Source organism: Doryrhamphus excisus, chromosome 3 (genome assembly GCF_030265055.1).
Source record: "Doryrhamphus excisus isolate RoL2022-K1 chromosome 3, RoL_Dexc_1.0, whole genome shotgun sequence".
Classification (NCBI taxonomy): Eukaryota; Metazoa; Chordata; class Actinopteri; order Syngnathiformes; family Syngnathidae; genus Doryrhamphus; species Doryrhamphus excisus.
In genome coordinates this window covers 6,867,048-6,892,687 of record NC_080468.1, presented here as the reverse complement: position 1 = coordinate 6,892,687, position 25,640 = coordinate 6,867,048, and the positions used below count along the sequence as shown (strand labels likewise).

At 40.7% G+C, this 25,640-nt stretch overlaps 3 protein-coding genes across 7 annotated transcripts in view; 1 reads left to right on the top strand and 2 right to left on the bottom strand.

The window, feature by feature from the left end:
• Positions 1-65: 65 nt before the first annotated feature.
• On the bottom strand, positions 66-18,715 carry LOC131125088 (opsin-5-like). Of its 5 annotated transcripts, none has more exons than XM_058066253.1 (6): positions 18,252-18,715; positions 8,614-8,701; positions 5,782-5,944; positions 4,653-4,780; positions 2,826-3,160; positions 66-1,506 (listed from the first exon to the last, which is right to left on the bottom strand). In XM_058066253.1, the coding sequence occupies exons 2-6, from the start codon at positions 8,699-8,701 to the stop codon at positions 949-951; spliced, it is 1,272 nt and encodes a 423-aa protein (XP_057922236.1). In that variant the 5' UTR covers positions 18,252-18,715; the 3' UTR covers positions 66-948. The 5 variants fall into 5 exon arrangements, with proteins under 5 accessions (XP_057922236.1, XP_057922237.1, XP_057922238.1 ...); XM_058066254.1 differs by having other exon boundaries at positions 18,263-18,715; XM_058066255.1 differs by lacking the exon at positions 18,252-18,715 and adding an exon at positions 10,270-10,345.
• On the top strand, positions 15,370-23,552 carry mep1bb (meprin A subunit beta b). The gene is made up of 14 exons (XM_058069209.1): positions 15,370-15,432; positions 15,520-15,538; positions 15,604-15,654; positions 15,733-15,776; positions 15,849-15,927; positions 16,221-16,338; positions 16,406-16,584; positions 18,226-18,444; positions 18,571-18,723; positions 19,940-20,155; positions 20,234-20,698; positions 20,767-20,946; positions 22,497-22,635; positions 22,868-23,552. The coding sequence occupies exons 1-14, from the start codon at positions 15,370-15,372 to the stop codon at positions 23,088-23,090; spliced, it is 2,148 nt and encodes a 715-aa protein (XP_057925192.1). The 3' UTR covers positions 23,091-23,552.
• Positions 23,247-25,640, bottom strand: part of phlpp1 (PH domain and leucine rich repeat protein phosphatase 1) — a 47,672-nt gene continuing 45,278 nt past the window's right edge. Inside the window, exon 18 of the mRNA XM_058066233.1 lies at positions 23,247-25,602. Within this exon, the coding sequence (XP_057922216.1) occupies positions 24,313-25,602 (1,290 nt within the window). The 3' untranslated portion in view covers positions 23,247-24,312. The remainder of the gene's footprint in view (positions 25,603-25,640) is intronic.

Sequence of the window (25,640 nt, the reverse complement as noted above, 5' to 3'; positions counted from 1 at the left end):
GAGAATGCTTCATAAAGCCAATAAGAGCTTTAATAATAAAAAAATAAAACTATGATTGCAAGATTAACAGTAAATTGATAATCCCAAGGTTGATAATTATCATTTGACAGATTAACTCGCAACAATAAACAGCTCAAATACATTTGTGTCTTCTACAGTACATGGTACATAGATGCAGTACAGTATACACATCTGATGTTGATGTTGATACTAGAAATAGCTGAATAATTTAATGCTGGTTCTTCATGACTACTTCAACAGGTTCCTGTTGCTACATGAACTCAACAACTAAGGTGGAGACCTCGGTCACAATGCCTTAAATTGCTGTGTGTGTGTGTGTGAGTATGGACTAAAAGTTGGTCTAAAAGGCTGACTTAAATGTAGGTGAGGAAGGGAATGTCCAAGAGAAGCACCAGTAAAGACCTGCCTACCTCCCATGGTGCAACTTATTGACCGAAGGCCTGACTTTACCAACTTCAGGATGTCATATTAACTCTCAGTGTATAGACTGGTCATATATCTCATCTCGTTTCATATTATCTACATACTGTATTGTATATAACTCTGGGAAAAACTGTTGATTTTGTTAATACTTGGGTTGTTTATATTGTTTATTTTTCTATATTGTGTATTTTGTGCTGCTTAACTGACTCTGTACTCTTGCTGCTGTGCAATACAAATTTCCCCACTGAGGGACGAATAAAGGCATATCTTATCTTATCTTATGTGTTTCACCGATGTCGGGTTTCACCACATACACAAAAACATGCAGAGCGGACTCTGACTCCACAGTGGCTACACAAAAAGTATACACTGTATTCAATATTTACTCTAAGTTAAGTATACATTTCTGAACAATATTGTACGCATTGGTATTCTGTATATATTAGTATATATATACATCAACCTGCGTAATAAGTTTTGGTAAACAGAGACTGAAGAGAAAATTCAAGGCCAAGCCACTTTTTGTTTGCCTGGAACCATCTGTAGATCAATATGAAGACTATCCGCAGTCGTTTTTGCACACATTTGGCACAGCAGAGACCTCCTTTGAAGCTTTTCTTTGTCTTTTGGAAGAATGTCCCTATCCTTCAATGATTGTCCGTCAGCTACGGGTTTAGTGACACCGTGCACTTGAGGACAGAGCGTGGAGCAGTCAAATGCATCCTTGTGACCTCGAAACACGACCACAGGAGGCTGAGTCTGTTCTGGTGCTAAGCGAAGTCTCACCCTGATTTTCACCCAGCAGCAGCAGCACGTTCCTTTGTTCCAGGAGCAGAGGCGGTTCTTCAGAGTTCCCAGGTCCTTGCATATTATCTTGCGGAAATTGGGTCTCAGTGTGAGGTAGATGATCGGGTTGTAGATGGTGGACGACTTTGCGAACATGGCCGGCATGGCGAATGCCAGAGGAGGGATGTTATCGATGTTTCCAAATGCAGCCCACATAGACATCAGAGCGTATGGACTCCAGGCAATGAAGAAACCGATGCAGACGGCGATGCTTAGCTTCCGGGACACACAGCACAGGAGGAGAGAGGAGTAGTTGATGTTGTTAAAACAGAAAATTCCTGTTGTGGTTCCCCTTCAGCTCCGGTTCAAATGGGTTCCGGAGCCGTAACAGAACATCTGGCATTTAGGTGCCTTTTCATACAATCTGGCAAATATGAGATATTGCTGTACCTGTGTGTATCTGGTGTGACGTAGATGTGGAATTGAGTGCCCTGTTACATCATCCCTGCCTTCATCTTTTACACCTTCTATGCCTTTCATACAGTGAAAAACACCCAGTATTTTTAAGACGTGTAGCAAAGCTTTTTTAAAAAATCTTTTGCTGTCCTCCATGAATGAAACATCAATATTTTCATTTTGTACCGACACTCCATAAGAAGAGGAATACGTCTTCTTCTCATGAATTTCTCAGCACAAGAAGCCGTCTGACCTCATCTATTACGTCACTGGTTCTTGTGTCTACACTCTAAAAAGTAATTCAGAGTATCTGTTGACACCATTTGATTAAATACATAAATGCAATGTAAAAAATGTAATTAATTGATTTAGATAAACTTTCTAAGTTGCTAACTTTATTTTTTAAGTTATGTTCAAATAATAATGTTGGCTATTACATGAACTTAATTTAGCTTGCCATATACACTTTTTTTTATTGTTGGTAAGCTTAAAACAAAATTCAAGTTGCCATGACTTAATAAAACTCATTCATTCATTCATTTTTTACCGCTTTTCCCTCACGAGGGTCGCGAGGGTGCTGGAGCCTATCCCAGCTGTCTTCGGGCGAGAGGCGGGGTACACCCTTGGACTGGTCGCCAGCCAATCACAGGGCACATATAGACAAACAACCATTCACACTCACATTCATACCTATGGACAATTTGGAGTCGCTAATTAACCTAGCATGTTTTTGGAATGTGGAAGGAAACCGTAGTACCCGGAGAAAACCCACGCATGCACGGGGAGAACATGCAAACTCCACACAGAGATGCCCGAGGGTGGAATTGAACCCTAGTCTCCTAGCTGTGAGGTCTGCGCGCTAACCCCTCGACCGCCGTGCCGCGTCAGTTGACTTAATTTTTTTGAGTTACGAACTTAAAAACTTGTTCCTATGACAACAATTATTCAGTAATTACTTAAAATAAGCTTTGAGTGAAGAGGAAAAGCTAATTCGTGCAATGCAATATTGTTTGTTGGTTAAGACTAATTTTTTTTGTTGAGGCTAAACATTTATTTTTTGAGTGTAAGAAGGCACGTTCACATCACATCACCTGACATGATTGTTTGGTCACACAAGGAGACTTTTACCTTACTTTTACCTTGATAATGATGACCTGGATGCTGCTCATGTGTTTCCGCCTGGAGGCGTGCTGCTTCATGGTCTTGTGCGATGCGTGCACTGTGGCCAGAATCCCCGTGTAGGACGCCAGGATGACACAGAATGGGAGAATGTAGCAGAAGAAGAAAAGCACCACCGTGTAGGAGCGTGCCGTCGGGAGCTGGTTGGATAGGCGCCAGTTAATACAGCAAGCCGTGCCATAGGGTTCAGGGCCGTATTCTCCCCAGTGGACCAGCGGGCAGCAAGCAAAGAAGAGTGCGAAGAACCAAGCAAAGGCGATGAGAAGGCAACCGTGAATTCTGTTGAATCTGTTTCCTGTGATGGGATTCAAATAGCATGAGAGATGACAATAGAATAATTAATGATAAATTACATTTGTGGCATTCCCTAATGGCGGTGCTCAAACTGATTTGGAAAACTTGCTAACGTAGCATGCAATGATACGTTGAGCCTCACCTGATCAGGAAATGTGCCTTTAAAAAAACAATTGGGCAGAAAAATACATTTTGAATCCAGTTCAATGGATTTGTCATCATGACTAGTTCAGAACTCCTGTTTCCACATTAGATGAATAATGCTGCACAAATAAAAAACATTATATTTAGTTTTTTTTAGGCTGCCTACTAGTTGAAATTAAAACAATTTGGACGTCAACAAGCATCACTAAAGGAAGGGATTGTGTTCATCCCTCTATTTCTAAAGAAGCACTCAGCCCACTAGGTGGTGTGATATCCTGTTTAACTGTAAAACTCCGTATATCCATCTTCCTCCACTTATCCAGGGTTGGGATAAGCAGCCTAAGGAGGAAAAGCCAGGACTTTCCTACCCCCATCACATACCGAGGCGTTCCCAGGCCAGTTGACAGACTGTCCAATGGGTCCTGGGTCTTCCCCGAGGCCCCCCACCTATCCAGCTCCGAACTTGGGGAGACAGAGCCTTCTCCATCGCTGCCCACCACCCTCTGGAACTCTTTGTCCCATTCACTCCGTGCTTGCCCTGACCTTCCCAGTTTCAAAAAACAACTAAAAACCCACCTCTTTAAATCTGTTTTTAATGTCTAACTTTTTATACCTGACTGCTGTGCCCCCTTTTACTCTTGTTTTAGCTGTGTATTAACAAATGAATGTATTTTAATGTATATTTTATTCTGTTTGCTTGCTTTTATTCAACTCCATTCTTCTGTAAAGTGTCTGAGTATTTTGAAAAGCGCTATACAAATAAAATGTATTATTATTATTATTATTATCTTGTCCTGTCAGTCACTACCAAAGCTCATGACTATGGTGAGGGTAGAAACGTAGCTCGACGGGTAAATTGAGAGCTTTGCTTTTAGGCAAATTGTTAAGCTAAGCCATTTAATAGGGTTGTTACAAAAAGTATAAATATAAATATACTTCATTTACAGACGTTGTACTTTGTGGTATATTGTTGGAGATACTTTAAGAGTGAATAGTGAGTTGGACCAATTGCAAGACAGCCATTCTTGAGATTAGTTTTTGTATTTCTGTAGTCTGCCAAGCCTTGGACAGTGAGCTTGATTACATATTAATGATGCTTCACATCTACTAAATTAAAGCCTTCCGTGCCTCCAGCTGGGAAAATAGCATTACTCGGGGTCAAACAGAGGGCCCCCATTGCACAGCATTAACCAACATCACAAGTCATCGAGTGCACCCGGCGGACTCGTGGGTCATCAAAGAGGGGTTTAATGCGCAAGTCTCGGTAGAGGGATTAGGAATAAATCAACAAATCATCCCACTTAGAGGACGCAGCGGTTAATCTTTCAGTGGCCTTTTTGAAGATTTACCATAGTGGGGATAACACACTTTGACGAAGCACACAATGCTGAGCAGGGTGAGGGTTGTCAGGCTGCAGATGCCAAACAGCATGCCACAGAAGGCGTAGACGGAGCACACCGTCCTTCCATACAGCCACCTGTGTGGGAGGGCCAGGTTATGGGAAAGACCAAACAACAGAAAAACAAACTGAGGCTTCAATTAGGTGAGAAAAATCAGTATGACTCACACAACAGAAGATATTGGAAAATATTTAACAATAGTTACCACAGAACACATATAGACAAACAACCATTCACACTCACATTCATACCTATGGACAATTTGGAGTGGCCAATTAACCTAGCATGTTTTTGGAATGTGGGAGGAAACCGGAGTACCCGGAGAAAACAAACAAAAACATGCAAACTCCACACAGAGATGGCCAAGGGTGGAATCGAACCTGGTCTCCTAGCTGTGAGGTCTGCGCGCTAACCACTTGACCGCCGCGCCGCCCTCATTTTGCAAGCAATTTTAATTAATTCATTAATTTAATAAATTCTAAATCTAGTTATGCTGCAAATTAATTTGTTGTAAACTTAAAACAGTAGGGAAGTAGGACAAAATAAGAAGCCAAAAATTTACCACTTCCACATGGAATGGGAGGAGAACCTTTTTTCACTCGACAACATGTCGGACATGCCATGGCTGACTACTAATGTAATGTAATGTAATCTAACGTAATGTATCAATGTAACATTATTGACACCTGGTGACCATAATACTACATATAACTTGTCTTTCAAAATTTCAATAGACCATACTCAACCATGAAACAGTAATCTTAATAATAATTTTTGAAAAACTGGCAATAGAGTGAGGAGAGCAATGTTCAAAGCGCTAACTGTAGATAACAAGGAAAGGCCCACAACTGCCTTTTTATTATTTACATTTTATTATTAGCGCTTAAGCCATATTGTACTGAGCAGCCAGACATGTGCCCCACTTTCCGAGTTGCAATAAGTTACATTTCTAATTCTGCAGTTATAATATTTCTCCTCATTGTCGTCACTGGCACTGTTCTCTCAAACAAGGTACACAACATAACCAAATATGTATTGCGTGCCATAATCTGGTCCTGATTGTGTTCGGCAATAGTACCTGTGGTAGAAGCTGGAAGATATGGCCAACGGGTAGAGAGACAGAGTCAGGCCCAGGTCGCTGACAGCCAAGTTGATGATGAAATATTCAGCTGGCTTCAGGACCTCCTTTTTCTTGTAGGACACATAGAGCAAGGAGCTATTGCCAAAAAGTGAACATATTCCTGCAGAGAAAGAAAAGAAGAACCAAATTAGTAGGTACATGTACACAATCTAATAGGCTTCAATATCATACAACTACAAATGTATGGCAACCACAATGCATGCTTGCATGGATTGCAGGAATGCATGTGACCAGTTACAATAGGGGTGTCACGATACATTATATTAGGTTCATGAGAATGAGAAGAGATGATATTTTCACATTACTTTTAAGAAATCTACAATGACAAAATATAGGACCAGATAAATATGTTTTTTTTTTAATTCAACAGAGTCACAAAACAATTAAGGTACATTTTGAAACGTTCAGAAGTTTGCAAACATGACCTAAGCATGATGCTTTTAACTGCTGAACTTCCACTCACAAAATGAAGCAGAAACTAAAAATGATACAAATTAAAAATAATCACGGCAGTTGTAGCTGCTATTACCAATCATTTATGTTGATGTGTAAAGACATACAGTGAAGAAAATAAGTATTTGAACACCCTGCTATTTTGCTATTTCTCCCACTTAGAAATCATGGAGGGGTCTGAAATTTTCATCGTAGGTGCATGTCCACTGTGAGAGAGATAAACTAAAAAGAAAAATCCAGAAATCACAATGCATGATTTTTTAACAATTTATTTGTGTGATACAGCTGCAAATAAGTATTTGAACACCTGTGTATCATCTAGAATTCTGACCCTGAAAGACCTGTTAGTCTGCCCATTAGAAGTCCACCTGCACTCCATGTATCATCCTGAATCAGATGCACCTGTTTGAGGTCGTTAGCTGCATAAAGACACCTGTCCACCCCATACAATCAGTAAGACTTTAACTTGTAACATGGCGAAGACCAAAGAGCTGTCCAAAGACACCAGAGACAAAATTGTACACCTCCACAAGGCTGGAAAGGGCTACGGAGCAATTACCAAGCAGCTTGGTGAAAAAAGGTCCACTGTTGGAGCTATCATTAGAAAATGGAAGAAGCTAAACATGACGGTCAATCTCAATCGGAGTGGAGCCCCATGCAAGATATCACCTCGTGGGGTCTCAATGATTCTAAGAAAGGTGAGGAATCAGCCCAGAACTACACGACAGGACTTGGTCAATGACCTGAAAAGAGCTGGGACCACCGTTTCCAAGGTTACTGTAGGTAATACACTAAGACGTCATGATGTGAAATCATGCATGGCACGAAAGGTTCCCCTGCTTAAACCAGCACATGTCAAGGCCCGTCTTAAGTTTGCATATGACCATTTGGATGATACAGAGGAGTCATGGGAGAAAGTTTTATGGTCAGATGAGACCAAAATAGAACTTTTTGGTCATAATTCCAATAAGCGTGTTTGGAGGAAGAAGAATGAAGAGTACAATCCGAAGAACACCATCCCTACTGTGAAGCATGGGGGTGGTAGCATCATGCTTTGGGGGTGTTTTTCTGCACATGGGACAGGACGAGTGCACTGCATTAAAGAGAGGATGACTGGGGCCGTGTATTGTGAGATTTTGGGGAACAACCTCCTTCCCTCTGTCAGAGCATTGAAGATGGGTCGTGGCTGGGTCTTCCAACACGACAACGACCCGAAGCACACAGCCAGGAAAACCAAGGAGTGGCTCCGTAAGAAGCATATCAAGGTTCTAGCATGACCCAGCCAGTCTCCAGACCTGAACCCAATCGAAAATCTTTGGAGGGAGCTCAAACTCCGTGTTTCTCAGCGACAGCCCAGAAACCTGACTGATCTAGAGAAGATCTGTGTGGAGGAGTGGGCCAAGATCCCTCCTGCAGTGTGTGCAAACCTGGTGAAAAACTACAGGAAACGTTTGACCTCTGTAATAGCAAACAAAGGCTACTGTACCAAATATTAACATTCATTTTCTCAGGTGTTCAAATACTTATTTGCAGCTGTATCACACAAATAAATTGTTAAAAAATCATGCATTGTGATTTCTGGATTTTTCTTTTTAGTTTATCTCTCTCACAGTGGACATGCACCTACGATGAAAATTTCAGACCCCTCCATGATTTCTAAGTGGGAGAAATAGCAAAATAGCAGGGTGTTCAAATACTTATTTTCTTCACTGTATGTAAAATAGATTGCAGTAGATTAGCTTTATGTTTACGCTAAAAGGACTACTGATCCAATGAAGCGTAGAGTGCCTTACCGGGAAGTTGGTCACATGTTGTGACAGAAGTCATACGCAGCTATTATGTTGTGATCTGACAAATCTTAAGTAACTTTGATCAAGTGTAGAATTACCACAGCTTCTGCTTTGACATTAACACAGCAGCAGCTGTTGAACTCGAGACTAAAAATGTGTGTCAAGCACTTAATTACGTTTCCGATCCTGCCTTGAGTACTGCCATTTCCATATTATGTATTAATATTCACAGTAGCTATACCATAGTTCACAGTATGATATACTTCTGGCTAGACAGATTTCCTCAAAAGAAGATTTTACAGTGATGTTGCCAAAAGCATGCACAGACATTCCTTGAAAGGCTCACCAATAGAATTCAGAATTTTTAGATATATTATTTGTTAGGCAAGGATCTCAGTATTGGTGTATTTACAGCATGCACATTAAACAGAACACAAGTGGTACCTATGTCCAGATGTATGTCCTCAGAATGAGACAGAAACATGGTAAACAAATAGCTTTTTAGATTGCAGTAGACTTGACTCACCAAAGACTGAATAGACCACAGCCACAGTAATGTCCAAAGGTACGGGGATGCTTGACTGGAATGTAATGTCCTTGTCGAAAACCCCCATCTGAAAAAAATAATAAAAATGTAAAAAAAAAAACAGACGAGATATACTGTCTTATTAGATGTAGTATATTCCATTCTTCCCGTTGTTGTCATTCTGCTTCAGTGGACAAAAGTCAGGAAGAAAGTGGCACATACAGAATTCTCTATGTGGATCAATATACTGTATGATATGAGGGTCGATACACAGGTGGGTGCCAATGGCTAGCAACAGAGAGGTGTATATGATGTCAAGTCTAATTTTCACTTAGAAGACAAACAAATTGATTTTTCAACATTTGTGGATAAATACACATAATTTATGCATGTATAGTATTTTCATAAACATCTGAAAATGGTGTGTTGTTGAGGATGGGGGGGCATCAGAGGCAGGGCTAAAATCATTTCACTAAGATACACTTCACAACTTGCAAGAATCAAACTGAAAGTACAAGTTTGCTTACTTCCAACAGTTTAATCAAAATGTTTGTTAATATGTCGCCTTTTTTCTGTATAAATAATAAAAAGCTTAAATGCATGTATAGAGTTTTTTGCAACATCAAGAGTTTATGGTGATCCGTGTAGTTTTCCATTTAAATAATTTAAACAAGATACAGCACATATGGACGCTTAAAAACTACAGGTACAATTATGTGTACCGTCAGTCCAAAGTCAATTACAAGTTTACCTATCAGCACTTTCGTCATAACGCGTCTTTGTGAGCAAGTATTAATAATGTTTAAAAAATAATAATGTAGCGGAATCGCCGCTCAGTTTAAACCGTTCTTACACACCAAATAATAAACAAATTTACGTTTGTTATTTATACTGTCATAGAAAAACAGTTTAAATACCCGCACTTTCGAAAAAAAAACTACGAGACATATCTAGCAAGCATTAATAATGTAACATGGGAGTCATATTGAGGACACAGTCCTCAGTTTAAAACATGCCACAATAAGCTGAAATTTACAACCTATACGTCAAATGTAAAGTCATTTAAATATAAATGTGTGCATTGGGGGCGAGAGCAATGAAGAGATCTTACCTTATAATGAGCTAATCACTCCTCCCTCTAAACTCTAATTGGATCCAATTATGTTAAAATTCCAAGATTTAAAAAAAATAAATACATACTATATATATATATCCCACCAGGTCACGTTTTGGTGCTAAAAGATGATGTGAAACATCACTTGTAAGTGATGATTTGCCACTGCAGAGTTTGGTCTCTGTTCTGACTGAGCTCCTCATCTTATGTGCTGCGAGCTGATGACGTCACTGCCAGCGTCCATTCCTTACACCGGAATTAAAAACATTTGATTCTAAAGCCAATTGAGCATTTTCATTAGGAAAATACTTTTTGATATTTTTTTAAATAATAAAATGCCTTTATCTTAAAAATAAAAAGTACAAATATACTCGAGAAGCCCAGTAGTAATTTGTATGTATATATGTCTTCTGAATGTTAGCATGCTACTTCCTGGCTTATGGAGGATGATGCAAGACAGTAGGACTGTACAATTTTTGTTTCCAGGGTGGAAGGACGACTGACATTATTAGTAAAATGGTAAAAAACAGAAAATACATTACTCAAAAAAGTCAAAACATTTGCAGACTGCTGTGTTCTTCTGTTTGTTAGCAAGCAGGATACTTCCTGGTTGAGAACTAAGGCACCTGGAACAAACCATTTTTGATTCTGAGGGGAATAAATCCTAGCTAGCATGCTACTACCTCATTCGTGGTGAAAGACATCAGGACTATACAATTTTTTCCCCAATAGTTTGTGCTCTGTGATTACAATTTTTAATCTGTCAGTGACTTCGATTTTTCCAACCATATTGCACAATGTTTTCAAATCATCAACCACACAATATGATTATGTAATGCAGTGGCCTGCGTTCATTTTTTTTCTTTTTAAATGGCTCAGAGTGAAGTGATCCATTCAATGCACAGCATGCTCACTCATTCTGCCAACCACTGAACCAAACAGCCATGGGCAGATGCTGCTGAAATAACCAGGCCTCTTTGAGGGATGTTTCTCATTTACGGGCAATGTAGCGGCCAGCGACACTAAAATATTAGCATTGACTATGATTTTAACGATGTGGAAGCAATTGTTTTGTTGCATGTATTTTCTTCCACATCAGCATACATTGTGTTCATATAGAATGGACAATTGCTGCTCAGTGGGGATGCTCTGGTGTCAAATCATCGATTTGTTTCACCAGCGAGGTGTCGAGAAAGCAATAAAAATGTTCCTTGAAGTGTCCACTTCAATTGTTTGACTCGACCAACAACAAAAGGTGGTGATTTTAGACCATGGAATTCCAGAACAAGCCCCAATTTTACCTTAGATTATCATGATCCAGGTTTGAAAATATAAGCATTATCGCTCTAGATATAATAAAAAAAAATTGATATAAATCCAATGTGTCTGAGGTCAAAGGTCAGTAGCTTCGGTTTTTCTTTTTGAGATCCCATACATAGTTGCCTTTTCTAGATTACAGTACATCTGTAATTTATTTTTATTTTTAGATCATACCTGTAACAATGTTTTTAAATCTCAGGTCATAGTTGTAGGTTATATTTATATATTCATTCATTTTTTTACCGCTTATCCTTATGAAGGTTGCGGGGGTGCTGGAGCCTATCCCAGCTGTCTTTGGGCGAGAGGTGGGGTACACCCTGGACTGGTCGCCAACCAATCACAGGGCACATATAGACAAACAACCATTCACACTCACATTCATACTATGGACAATTTGGAGTCGCCAATGTGGGAGGAAACCGGAGAACCCGGAGAAAACCCACGCGTGCAAAAAAGGAGAACATGCAAACTCCACACAGAGATGGCCGAGGGGGGAATTGAACTTGGGTCAACTCCAAATGTTTAACCTTTTAGGCCATATTTGTGTTTTGTTTTTTAATTTCCTAGGTCACATGGCCTTTTTTAAGGCAGTAGCATCTTTTATAAGAACTAATAGTGGATAGATTAAGATGGCTGACCATATACCTAGCATTCATTGAGGGTTGGTTACAAAGCGTAATTAAGAAGACGATGCCTGATATATCTATCCAACGTCCCTGTGGTTAACATGCTGCTGGCATGATGGGGGAAGGAAGGGCGAAACAACAACAAACAGTTAAGAAACCAATATCCATATCTCTCATCTGTCCACACAAGGAATTTAATCTGGCCGCCAATTAAGGGACACAGGAATCATCTTTAATCTATATGTAAATGAGCTTTACATTGGTGAAGTCGCTGAAACACGAGGGAGTGCAGTATAAACATGTTGAAGATGTGATGTGCTTATATCAGTCAAGATAATCCTATTATTATTCATTGCACACTTTCATGTAAACACTACTCTGTGTGGAAAATATAAACAATGATAAAGTATGGCAAAGTCATGCAAAGTAAAAAGAAACGGCGACCATGACATCTAAGTTAACCAATGAGGTAACATCGACTTAGCGGAGGTCAGATGTCAAATTGTGGTCATTGTCAGGTTTCTAGTCATCTTCATTTTCATTGTACATAAGCTAAGGTCAAAGGTTAGATTGCTGGGTACATCTTCTAAAGTGTTAAGATGTTCTTATAATTCATAATTCATAAACCCAGGCCACTTTCCACTCGCAGCTCATTTTTCATTGGTGATAGATATAGTCTAAAAATTGAATTAATTATTGAGATATACCCAACAGAAAATTTTTGTCCATATTTTTGTCAAGATTTTAGCTTTTAAAAGTCTTAAACCAGGGGTCTCAAACACGCGGCCCGCTATGATATGGATGCTGTATGGTATCATGTACCCAGAAAAAATTATTACGTTTGATTAATGTTCATGTTAAAGGTTAAATAACTGTTAATAGTTATCCTCCCTATCCATGTGGAAGTGGTAAGTTTTTGGCTTTTTAAGTTTAAAGGAAATAACTTGAAGGCTACCGTTTAGGTCGCTAGCTCTCTAGTTTGCAAGTTAGCATGTGTCTCAAGACCCTGCAGTTGCGCAATATGTTGTAAATAAAAAGAGTATAAATGTGACTATAGTCGTGTTTTGTCATGTCTACAGGGCTCTAATAATGCTTTGTTATTTTAATCTGAAAAAAATAATTGGTCTAGCCACCAACTATATGTGGTTTCTTAAGTTTTTATTATTTGCCGTTTTATTATTATTATTATATTTATTTATTATTGATTGATTTTCTTTATTCTCGATTTGTTTATTTATTTTTCATCTTATTTTGTGTAGAAAAATTAAAAATAAGATATTTGAGAACAGTGGAATGTTTTATCAGAGCTTTTATTGTAGAAAATCGGAACCAAAGCACTGAAAAAGTTTGTATATTTTTCTGTTTTTAATAAATGCGTTTTTTTTTTCGGAAAACCTGATGTGGCCCAGCCTTGCTCAGACCCTAGCTCCAGTGGCCCCCAGGTAAATTGAGTTTGAGACCCCTGGTCTACATAGAACCTCCTTATCTACTTCTTGCAATTTTTCGGTCTTAAAATTTGGATCAGTAGTACATTCACTAATTTGCGTTGCCACCTATAACACAAAGCTAGGATGTGGATGTTTTGTTCAGATAGCTTAGCATATATTGATTTACAATGGATTGGCTCAGGAAATATGTACCTGTGTGCATAAATTAAATATATATCTGGAAAAAGAGGGTCAAAAGTCGAATTAGTCCATTCTCAGCTTTCTGCCAGTCCAATTAGTGAATCTATCATCTATTTCCAATCTGAAGCGGCCAAAGTTGCCATATACAGTTGAACCTTGGTTAGCGTCATTAATTCATTCCAGTAGGTCTGACGTTAACCGAAACGGACTTTAACTGAAACCAAATCAGTTTTCCCCATAAGAAATCATGTAAATTCAACTAATTTGTTTCAAAATGCCAAAAATGTGACCACAATTTATTATAATTATACTTTGACGTGCAGAAAACAATGTTAAATTCATGTAAATGATTAATTAAAGAAATAAGTAAACATTTAATGTTACTTTTAACTGAAGACATGATTCTTTATGTTATTGTACCCAAAGACACAATGTGGCAGCGTGAACCAACCACCTTCCTGAAGAGGAAGATAGAGGAATTAGTTTAAAACCTTTATAATGTTCTTTGAAACACTTCTCTGTACGCATAAGTAGGCCAAAGCAGGGGGCAAACAATCAAACTTCATATTCATGCAGACATTGAGGTTCGTTTTAGGCGTTGCTGATGACTTATTGATATTTTGGGTATTCTGCTTTATATCACTTAAATGTGAAGTTGGGCGGAGTTAATGGACCTGAACTGATGAGGTTCCTTTAGCGTCGTGTCCTACGTGCTTTATGGACTATTTCTTATATAGACATTCTTTCTCATTCTTTTGCACACACATTAAAGCAACATATTTACAGTTTAAATTTTGTGTGTGAAAAGCAAATTCATAGAAAACCAATAGACATGGCATGAATTGGGGCCTATTTCCAGAAAGTTTGTTCCACTCACTACCATTCTAAGCACATACCTGTATTTGTGATGATAGAGAAAGTTAGAACATAGAAACCCTGTTTACAACCATTTTAACATTACTAGAGCCCTCTAGACATGAAATAACACCCCTATAGTGACCTTAACACTCATATTACCCAATATAATAGGCATAATCAGAGTTCAGTTTTAGCTTGGCTAAAACATCAGTATCCCATGTTATTATTGGGATTATTCTAATGATTATGTTATTATTATTTTGCCTACTGTGTGACTTTGGACTTGGCGTCACAGTTTCACAAGGACTTCGACATCAATGACTCGGCACGTGACTCGGCCTTTAGTCTAATGACTTGAGAATATTTGATATTTTCAGTGAGTGTGTTGAGTCAAACATGCCCCAATAAAAGGTATTCAACTCATGATCGTCGTTATGTCATTTCCAGCAAGACAAACACATTTTCCCACAGAACAGCCATGTTGCTGATTCCATAAAAGAGATGCACATTTAGAACATTACCATTTTGTGTTTATTTTATTGGCAGATCTTGTAGTTTTGCTCACACAATTCACCTTTTCACAGATGGTCAAATGTCTCTGCTTGGAGCTCAGCAGCGTGCTCCTGAACTCCTCTACCAAGACTTCCAACTCAGTGGCTTCAGACCTCATTTTTGGTTTACAATGTGCTCTGTGACAGTGACTACCACTTTTGCATCTGTTAAAAATTGCACATGCAATCATAGTACATCACCCACAAATAGTGAATGCTATTTTCTAGTTTGCAATTTAGTGCTGGTTATTGGCGATCTTAGTAGATCAGGCCTTATCGATTCTAAAAAGACATTGTTCATAGAATATGCTAGATGTAAAAAAAAAAAAAAATGGCCACACTTTGGACACCACGGGACTCCATGTTTTGTCCTTGGCTGTAATGAATCTGTGGCATCTTCAAAGTGAAGCATGTCTATCATTTTATTTTAAAATGAACCCTCTGATGTGTTCAAATCTGCGATAACCGCCACAGTTTGTGTACAGATGCATTAGCAGATAGAAACCAGAAAATGAGATTGTTGTATCAGTGTGACCCTTTAACACCAAGTCAATGATTCACTTGAGTGTGTATCATTAAAATCCCAGCATGCACCCAGCTGTAAATGACATGCTTTTCACCTGCAGCATCACTAACACAAATACGTTTTCATGTTGGACATGGCACAGAGGTCTCTGTGTCTTCTGGCGCTTTACCTGTTGTGTGGCACCACGCTGTGCATGGTGAGACAGGAGCTTGTCTATCTTATATGATTTGGAATTTAATGTAAAAAAAGGTGCCTTGAAATGTTTTTTCTCTCTTTGGTTTAGCCCACAGACATAATACAAGGTAAGTGAGAGATTTTAAGTGAGAGATCACATGATTTTATTTGTAATTTAATTTTCATTTGGCAGACTTTGACGTCGACGATGGACGAGATCGGGACATTTTTGAGATCAATGAAGGTATACGCGGAAATAAAATAGCAATATATTTCAATGTGCAGGATTTTTAATGATATTCATTATTCTTGGACCCTACAGAGGCAGGGTTAAATCTGGTAGAAGGAGACATTGTGCTTGACGAGGTAAGTCATGCTCTTTTAATCTAAGTATGATGTGTTATTTATATGCATTTATGCCATTACTTTAATACACAGAAACAATCTAGAAACTCCATCATTGGTGATGAATACAGATGGCCTACGACCATCCCGTACTATATGGAGGACAACCTTGGTGAGAGACAGATGCATGCACATTAAGTACACCTGATCAATCTACCACAAGTCATACTTTTACAAATGTAATAATGCTCAGTTTGAGAAGTATTAATATAACTATTATAGTGGTGCTGCAATATTAAGATTAAGTAGGATGCACCTCGATTACATGAATAGTGTCAATCAATTATGTCCGTTAAAAAGACTTGATGGTGGAGGTGTACCTAATGTATACATGATGTACTGTAATGAATTTAAATTTGGTCTTGTTTTGCATTTCATGACCAAAATTATTATTTTTATCTGCAGAGATTAATGCAAAAGGTGTAATACTGAAAGCCTTTGAGCAGTATCGACTCAAGACCTGTATTGACTTCAAGCCTTGGACAGGCGAACCAAACTACATCTCCATTTTTAAAGGCAGCGGGTAACCCAATGCACTTGTAATACCGTAAGTATGTACTGTAATACTAATACTCTGTCCAATCTAAAAGGTGCTTCTCCTCTGTGGGCAACCGGCGAGTCGGCAAGCAGCGACTGTCAATAGGCAACAACTGTGACCGCATCGCTACCATTGAACACGAGTTTCTTCATGCTTTGGGTTTCTGGCACGAGCAGTCCAGGGCGGACCGAGACGACTATGTCACCATTATGTGGGACCGCATCTCAGAGGGTATTTCATGAGCAATTACTGCATATATTATATTTGAGGACACTTTGTCATGACCTCAAGTAACCTCTGAGGATAATAACATAAATGCACACTAATCTTCACACTACATTCATTTATTTTCTACCGCTTACCCTCACAAGGGTCGCTGGGGGTGCTGGAGCCTATCCCAGCTGTCTTCAGGCAAGAGGCGGGGTACACCCTGGACTGGTCGCCAGCCAATCACAGGGCACATATAGACAAACAACCATTCACACTCACATTCATACCTATGGACAATTTGGAGTCGCCAATTAACCTAGCATGTTTTTGGAATGTGGGAGGAAACCGGAGTACCCGGAGAAAACCCACACATGCACAGGGAGAATTCCACACACACTCCACACAGAGATGCCTGAGGGTGGAATTGAACTCGGGTCTCCAAGCTGTGTGGCCTGCGCGCAAATCACTCGTACACCGTGCAGCATGCACTACATTGCAATAATAGATATTAATTTCAATACAAATATGCTTTTACACAGATAATACAATAAACCTCGGATATATCGGATTCAATTGTTCCCACTGGTTTTGTCCGATATAAGTGAAATCCGTTATATGCGTATACCGGAAAATGTCCGTTTTACGCATATATCGGATTTATATCTGGTATATGCGTAAATCGGATTTTATCCGTTATAAAAAGGCACTTCCTTGACTATGTTTCCAATGTACCTGGACTGGGCAATGAAAAGATACGTAAGGTAATGAGAATTTAACTTTATTGGATCCCATACATTTCAATAGCATGTGACGTCATTATCGTTTGCACTTACGTTTATCGTTTGGTTTCTAAACCTCGCTCATAGCAACAAGAAGGCATTTCTACAGATTTGAGAATTTTTTTTTTATTTCGTTGTACATGCTCATGTACATGTCTGTAATTCATACAAAGATGTTATAATCTTCAGTTTTGGCTGTGAACATGGATCAAAGATGGATCAAAGGCCACGATGCGGCCATCCGATATATGCGAGGGAAATTGGAACGGGACTGGAGATTTTGTCTGAAATAGGCGAAATCCGTTATAAAAAAATCCGAATTTTTATTGGAAATGCATTACAGAAAAATTGGTTCTTTTTCATCTGTCCGTTGTGAGCGAATTTCCGATATATCCGAGTCCGATATATCCGAGGTTTACTGTACTTATTTTTGAGTGACACATTTAACAATGTTTTGGTTTTGTGGTCGAACAAAAATGTACATATAAACCTCATATGTTTGTACAATCAATGCATTATTATTATTACTCCTAAAATATGTCATTATTGGACTAATATGGAACGTAGCTCGTTAGCTAAAAATGTCTCGGACAGTGTCAGTCACGTTTTTCTATTGGATGCAAATACAACTATGAATGAACACGTTACCCAATGTTGCGGAATGTCAAGCACTCCTGTTAGTGCTTGAGTGATAAGTGTTGTTGTGTGATAAGCAGTGTGTCATATCTGCACTGGCTGCTCCTCATACAATCATCAATAGCCGACATTAAGGTGCAGAGGGAACTTTGATATGTCATTAATTGTGCTAACCAGCTATAAAGATCAGATAGTATATATTTGTATGTATAACAAATGACCCTTGGTGTTAAATTGTAATATCAAGGCAAAGAACACAACTTTAATACATACGACGACACCACCTCGAGCTCGCTGGGCGTCCCTTATGACTACGGCTCCATGATGCACTACAGCAAGACGGCTTTCAGGAAAGGCTCCGAGCCCACCATCGTCACCAAGATTGCCGCCTTCAGCGACGTCATCGGCCAGAGGATGGAGTTCAGCGACAGTGACTTGCTCAAGCTCGCCCGCCTCTACAACTGCAGTGAGAAAACAGTTTTATTGCCATGTTGTTCAGCTGTTATTAGAAAATGGCACCATAAGCATAAACACTCACCGTGCTGCATATAAAAAACACTTTATTGCCGTTTAAAGGTCGAATGTCTTCCAGCTCAAGGATCCACTTTTCTGGACTCATGTGATTTTGAACGTGAGAACATCTGTGGGATGATCCAAGGACCAGGAGACTCGGCCGACTGGAACAGGGTGGCCAGAGCGGCAGGCGGGCCCGATACAGATTACTCTAACATGGGCAAATGCACCGGTGAGAGGCAGGAGGAGGGGTTATTAACTCACTGGACAATCGCTTATGTAGGTATATGAGAGTCAATACAAGACCGGTTTCAACTATTCTGCCTTTAGAAAGATAATAATGCCGTTAGTATATAGTAGAAATATATAAATAATTATGTCCAGTGTTTCCCACAGGGCCCCAAATATTTGGGGCAATGTGGTGGTTTGCATAATTGGCCATATGCAAACAAAACAAATGGGTTTAAAAATACATATGAACTTTATTGCTTTTTTTATTTAAAAAAATGTCACACGCAAGATGTGCTTTAAAATAGTGGGAGAGAGCACAAAATTCGGTAACACTGATCCCTCGTGCAACGTTTTGTTATTCCCCGGCAGACCAGGTGTGTATGAATTGTGTCGAGAAGCAGCGTAACAATGCCAACTACTGTATGGAGCTCCATTAACAGACAGTGAACGAGTTGCGTCAAATGTATTTGTTGCAGTCCATTTATCTGTGGCAGTTTGCCACAGATAAATATGAATGTACAAAAAACATACATGTTTGTTATTGTGGTCATAAAAGTATGTAAAATGTTTCTCATAATGAGCAAAGGTAGGAGCAGGTCAGTATTTTGCAAGTCTCAAGTCAAGACAAAATCAAGTCATATGCTTGAAATTTCCGAGTCATTACAAGTAATAAGTTATAGGTTTAGTGTCTCTCAAATAAAATTACATTTGAATAATGCAACAATGTATTAAATTTGACAAATGCAATTTGAATTGCTTTATTTGACATTGATATTATTTTATTGGCTAAAAATAAGACAAAAAAAAAAAAGAGTCCTGAAATAGATAAATATAGATTTAGTCAGTGCACATAAATGTCATCCACACATCTGTTTGTTCTTAAACCTGATTGGATGTTAATAGATGCATTCAATGAGGCTGATATCTCAGGGGAAATTACACAATAACGATCACCTTTGTACTTCGAATGGGGACACATTTTACTCAAATTTACACATTTTATCTTAAAGTCATTAGACTGAAGTCTGAGTCAAGTCCCAGGTCATTGATGATAAAGTCAAAGTCGAGTTGCAAGTCAACATTTTCACTGTAGTCCACTTCTGTGGTAGTGAAGCAGTGCCGTTCCATGCAACCACAATAACAAACATTTAAATGAGCTCTTTATTGGACAAGGAACCATATTTGATTATGTGACAGTAAAAATGGTGTGTTTCTAGGCTCCGGCTATTTCATGCACTTCAACACAAGCGCATCTAACATTGGAGAAACGGCCCACCTTGAGAGCAGAATTCTGTACCCCAAAAGAGGCTACCAATGTCTGCAGTTCTTCTTCTACAACAGCGGTGGCCCTGAGGACCAACTGAACATCTCTGTGCGAGAGTATGACAGCGCCAATCCTGCTGGGAAACTGCGCTTCATCACCACCATTGATGGTGGGTACCACTCAGTGTTACTTATGCAAAACGTGTACCCACATGCTAATAAATAAAGTGTCTTATGTGATGGAACAGGACCCCCTCAGGATCTGTGGCAGCTTCACCACGTCAGCCTGGACGTCACAAAGAAATTCCGTGTAGTTTTTCAGGGCACCAAAAAAGGCACAGGCCCACCATCAGGTGGACTTTCTCTGGATGACATCAACATCTCCGAGACAACATGTCCAGAGTTCGTATGGCGCGTGAAGAACTTTAGCAACGTCATGGACAACACTCCCGTGAACAAAGCCATCTATAGCCCACCGTTCACCTCCAAGGAGGGCTACACCTTCCAGATGAAGCTCTATCCCAGCGGGAAGACCAACTACACGGGGCAGCTGTCAGCCTACGCTAATCTGGTGGCCCGGGCGGGCGACAGCGGGCAGACGTGGCCTTGCCCCTGGAAACAAATCACCATGATGCTCATGGACCAGCACCCGCACATTCAGAAGCGCATGTCCAACCAGCGCAGCGTCACCACCGATCCCAAAAAGACCACAGGTTCCCACTGCTGACACACTGAACCAATCTCTGTATGGGTGACTTCATTCATTCACCCTGTCCATCAGGCTCCAACAAGCTCTTCTGGGATGACCCTCGCAAGGTGGGCGTTGAGGTGACAGACACGGATGGTTCCAAGTATTTCCGTGGACCCGGATCTGGTACTGCAGTCTACCTCACCCACCTGAGAGCCAAGAGCAGGGATTTTATCAAGGGAGGGGACGCCATCTTTCTCCTCAGCATGGAGGGTAAAAGCACTACTTTACACAAAAGTAGTAATACAGATACATGTATGGGGGATAGCTGGGCCTTACTTGGTACACAAGGTGCTGCCCGATTTAAGCTGTTAAGATGCTTTGTGCTACCATAAATTAATTTCATTTTGATCCGTAAACACAAGACTCGCTTGAGAAGTAGTTATAGTGCATGGAGGTGGCAGAAGAATGTGCTCGGTACTTGACGCATTTGCCAAACCACACCAAAAAAACACCAACAAACTTTCTAAAAACATAGTGATATCAGCAGTGATTGCCAGGTCGCATCTGTATCCTTGACCATGTTAAAGGATCTGCTCCTATGAAAGTCACAATAGGCAGCGTAGTGGTTTCATTTAATTCTTGTATTTTTTTGTATTTTATTAGTTTATTTTATGTCCTTATGTGTGCATCAGTGACTTAAGTGTTCATTTAGGTATGAGTTTGGACGTACAGCAAGCATTAACATTTGTAAACAAGGTTGAGATGAAAGGAAGAATAGAAAATACTTATCTGTCTGTGCAGTGTCGGATAAACTCATTATATATTTCTCCCAAACTAAGTGTGAGCAATGCCCAAAAGAAGACACCATATTGATACATTACTGGTGATAATGTAGCAATATAGTATTGTCATTCAAATCTGTTTGCATTTTATTATTATGTTTGTATAGACGTATAGAAAAATTGTCAATAATCCCAATGAATTGTCAATTGTGAATGGACAGGGAGGCTGCACGGCGGTCGAGTGGTTAGTGGGTTCAATTCCACCCTCGGCCATCTCTGTGTGGAGTTTGCATGTTCTCCCCGTGCATGCGTGGGTTTTCTCCGGGTACTCCGGTTTCCTCACACATTCCAAAAACATGCTAGGTTAATTGGCGACTCCAAATTGTCCATAGGTATGAGTGTGAATGGTTGTTTGTCTATATGTGCCCTGTGATTGGCTGGCCACCAGTCCAGGGTGTACCTGGCGACAGCTGGGATAGGCTCCAGCACCCCCCGCGACCCTCGTGTGGAAAAGGGGTAGAAAATGAATGAATGCATGGACAGGTCATTCAAAGTGTATTTTGTTGGATATTTTCATTATTCCTAGCTATAAATAGCAAGCCTCTCTTCCCCTTCCACTTCCTGAAAAACTGATTTTCTGAAGCATATTGTGTGACCTTTTCTACTCACCCCAGTTTCCTCTCTCAATGTCAATTCATTAACTGAAGTTAGCTTGCCAGGTTTGAAAAAAAGATGCTTTACTTTATTTCAGATGCTGTGCCTCTTAGATAGATGCCGGCTAACAGCCCACAGCCAACTGATTGAGAATTGATTAAAAGAGTGCATCTCAGTATGTTTATAAGTTTAAAGCCATTACTGTCTCATATGAGTATCTGTATCATTTGGTGTATCATTCAATATTAGTATTCCTCCAGCCTCTCACTTATAGATATTTACTTCATCCACATCAATGATTCATCAAATTTTCACCACATGACATTTTTCACGAAACTATTTCATCACTTGAATCTAATTAAAAAACATCCTTTTCCTCCTCAGACGTGTCTCATCTGACAGTTAGCCAACCTGTGCCAACTACCCCTTCAACCACAACCACCAGACCCTCTGATTCGTGTGCAGATGTGGAGTGTCTGAACGACGGCATGTGCGTGGTGGACCAAGGAAAAGCTGTTTGCCTGTGAGGGAATTAAACCTAATATAACAATTCAGAAAAACAATGACTTGACCTGATGCTTTGAAATTGTGCTAAAAGAAATCCTAAACAAACATTCCTTGCCATATAACAGGTAATTCTGTAATGATAACTCCAGTAAAAGTATTGTTAAATCAATACCTTGAGGTGAATTGCTATCATTGTATGCCACGTGGATGATCTCTAAACTTCCTTCCTGTGTGTCCACTCATGTCAGGTGTGCTGTGGGTGCTGACTGGTGGTTCTATGGAGACAGCTGCGAGCACAAAGGTTCTCTCAAGGACAACAGCGTCCTGGCTCTGGCCTCCTCTCTGTCTGTGCTGGCTGCCATGCTGGTCGTTACCGTAGTCACTGCTGTGTGTCTGAAGAAAAAGTACAAAAAGCGCAGTTATCAGAATAGTGTCGTCATGGCCAACATGAACACGATGGGCAGACCCTGAACTTGGTCAAGATATAAAAAATGTAATAATCATCCGGAAGCTATTTTTATCATACCGCAGCAGCAGATTTCCACCTGCTGGTCGTTCAATGTAAATACACACATGCGTGTGACAGTATTAAAATTGGGAAGGAAAAAAAAAGCCATATTCTTAAAATTATATTCACAAATTTAAAATTTATTATACCAAAGACAGGAACATCTGTGTTGTCTCTTTTCCATGTGGATATATTTTGTATTACTGAACTCGACACAGTCATGCCGGTGGTAACTGTCAAAGGGCTCTGGGATGATATAATGTGTATGTACGTGTGTGTGCAAAAATCAGTCTATTAGTGTTTATAAGATACAGTGATGACTACAGGACATCAAAATCAATCAAAGAGGGGATTAAATATCTGTGTTTCTGTATGTTGATTTTATGTGTTGTGAGACTAAAGGGTATATAACAGGATGGAGAGAAGTGGGGGGGGGGGGGGGTGTTCAACCACCATAACAGCAAACTTCTAATTAAAACCTTCACCGGCATGTTGGTACGCAGTTCCTTTAAAAGCATCAGTATACAACATTTCTCTTATTTACAATCATTGGAAAAAAATCACCATTTCTCTCAGAGAAGATTAGTAAAAGTGACTGAGTCACCATATAGAGTATGCAACTCCTAGGAGTTAGTATTCAGAGTTTCTACAAAAAAAAAAGTCTATGCCATTTTACAGGCCGAGAGCCACAATTTACTGAAGAAATACAGTATCTTTACGTGCCCAATCTACAACGGTTACGTGTGGTATTACTGGTGCACCATTCCACATAGTAAAAAGATTATGTGTCGCTTTTAAAAAGGTTCTGTCAGCAACTGCTTTCACATTAAAAGATATGGTGAGTTCTTAGAAAACAAACAAAGCGTTGGTATTAACGTGTGATGCTATTGCAAAAAGACTAGTATCGTTTACACATTTGGGTGTGTCTAAGGAAAGAAAAAAAAAATCAATGTTCAATGGTCTGTGGGTCCAGTTTCATTAAAGGGCTCATCTGCGTGTTTTTCCAGTGTGGAGCTGCAGGAAAAACACGCACAGGAACAAGAAGGCAGTTTGGGGAAAAAAAATAAGTCTGGAGGTTTTTCTTCATCAGTGGTGCATGTAGTCGGGGTGATGAGGGTAACTGGGGAGCAGGGGGGGTGTTGTGCATGCCGCAGCAGCATGAGAGATGAGACTGTAGCTGGTGTTCTAGAGAGGGGTGTCGAAATAGTCAACAGGCTGATCTGGCCCAGACGGCTTCTGTTGTTTCTGCTGATGTTGCTTCATGATTTCCTTCACCTCCTCCTCCAGCTCGGGGGGGATGATGAACTGATCATCAGGATCAGGCTGGGCCGGAGCGGTGAAATACCCGCCTGACTTCTTAGAGGGGGCGTCAGCAGCCACTTCGATGAGGTTGTGACTCTTCTCCTGACGGGCTACGGAGCCGTTAACCCTCCTCTTTGCGGATGCTGCCTTTGCTGTGTCACCTGCCCCTTGCCATGACTCATCCCTCTCCAGCCCGTTCTCAGCACCCCCGATGCTCATGTCCACCCCTTCTTCCAGTGGCTCAGGTGTGCATGGCGGCGGGGGTGGCGGTGGCAGAGAAAGATGGCCGCGCTCCTGACTGGCTTGTGGCGTTAGGGAGCACTCTTGCTTGAGGCAATGAACATCAGCCTCTACCTCTACACGGCTACCATTGGAGAAAACGCCAGCGATGGGCTCCTCATCCTCGCTGTCCAGCCCGTTGTCTGAGAGGGCGCTGGAGAAGGTGGCACTGGATAGCTGGCGTTGGAAGGAGCTCGCCAGGCAGGCCGGGTGGAGCGTGCAGCAGCTGCGTGCTGAAGGCAAGTCGGGGCCAGTGAACAGATACTGACAGGGCTGTCCAGCGGTGTGGGCCTGCTGGTGCTGCATGGTCATAGGGTGGGCCTGATGGTGCAGGTGAAGGTGAGGATGGTGGGGCTGCTCGTGCAGCAGCACCAGGGAGCTCTGTGGAGGCTCATCAGATGAGGCGGTGGAGCCCACCTCGCTGCTCATCTCACTGGTGCTGATCTCACTGCTGATTTCACTGCAGGACGATGGTGGTACAGGAAGGGAGCCGTCCGAGGGCCTTTCCTTGATCCCGGAGGATGACAAAGGAGGGTAAGGGCCCAGGCTGGGACTGGGCGGTGGCTGAGGGGGCTCGGAACAGCAACAGGAGCAGCAGTCTTCGCTCACACTGAGCTGGACCACCACAGCGCTGAGGCTGTCGGTGCAACCATAACCTTGTGCCAGTGTGCACAGCTTTTTTGCGGCGGCCAGGGCATCAGGCACATTACGGACCGCTTCCACGGCCTCGGTGGGAGACACTGCATCCCACAAACCACGGCTGCCCAGTATGAAGAACTCATCCTGGGGGGTGAGCGTGACTGTCTGCACATACGGAGATGGGATGACCGACGGATAGAGAAAAGAGTAGCCCATGATTCGTGTTGAATCTGTCACGCCATTGACCTTGTTGTCCTGTGGAAGAAAATACAAGAGTCAAGAAAGTCCTCAGA

Bases quoted from the DNA above. Each gene is read 5' to 3' on its own strand.
- LOC131125088 (XM_058066253.1), bottom strand. From the start codon at position 8,701: ATGGGGGTTTTCGACAAGGACATTACATTCCAGTCAAGCATCCCCGTA. The intron at 5,945-8,613 runs GTGAGTCAAGTC...CTTTCTCTGCAG, and splicing joins TGTGGTCTATTCAGTCTTTG to GAATATGTTCACTTTTTGGC. The intron at 4,781-5,781 runs GTACTATTGCCG...CCTCCCACACAG, and splicing joins TCTTCCAGCTTCTACCACAG to GTGGCTGTATGGAAGGACGG.
- mep1bb (XM_058069209.1), top strand. From the start codon at position 15,370: ATGGCACAGAGGTCTCTGTGTCTTCTGGCGCTTTACCTGTTGTGTGGC. The intron at 15,655-15,732 runs GTATACGCGGAA...TGGACCCTACAG, and splicing joins CATTTTTGAGATCAATGAAG to AGGCAGGGTTAAATCTGGTA. The intron at 22,636-22,867 runs GTGAGGGAATTA...CACTCATGTCAG, and splicing joins CAAGGAAAAGCTGTTTGCCT to GTGTGCTGTGGGTGCTGACT.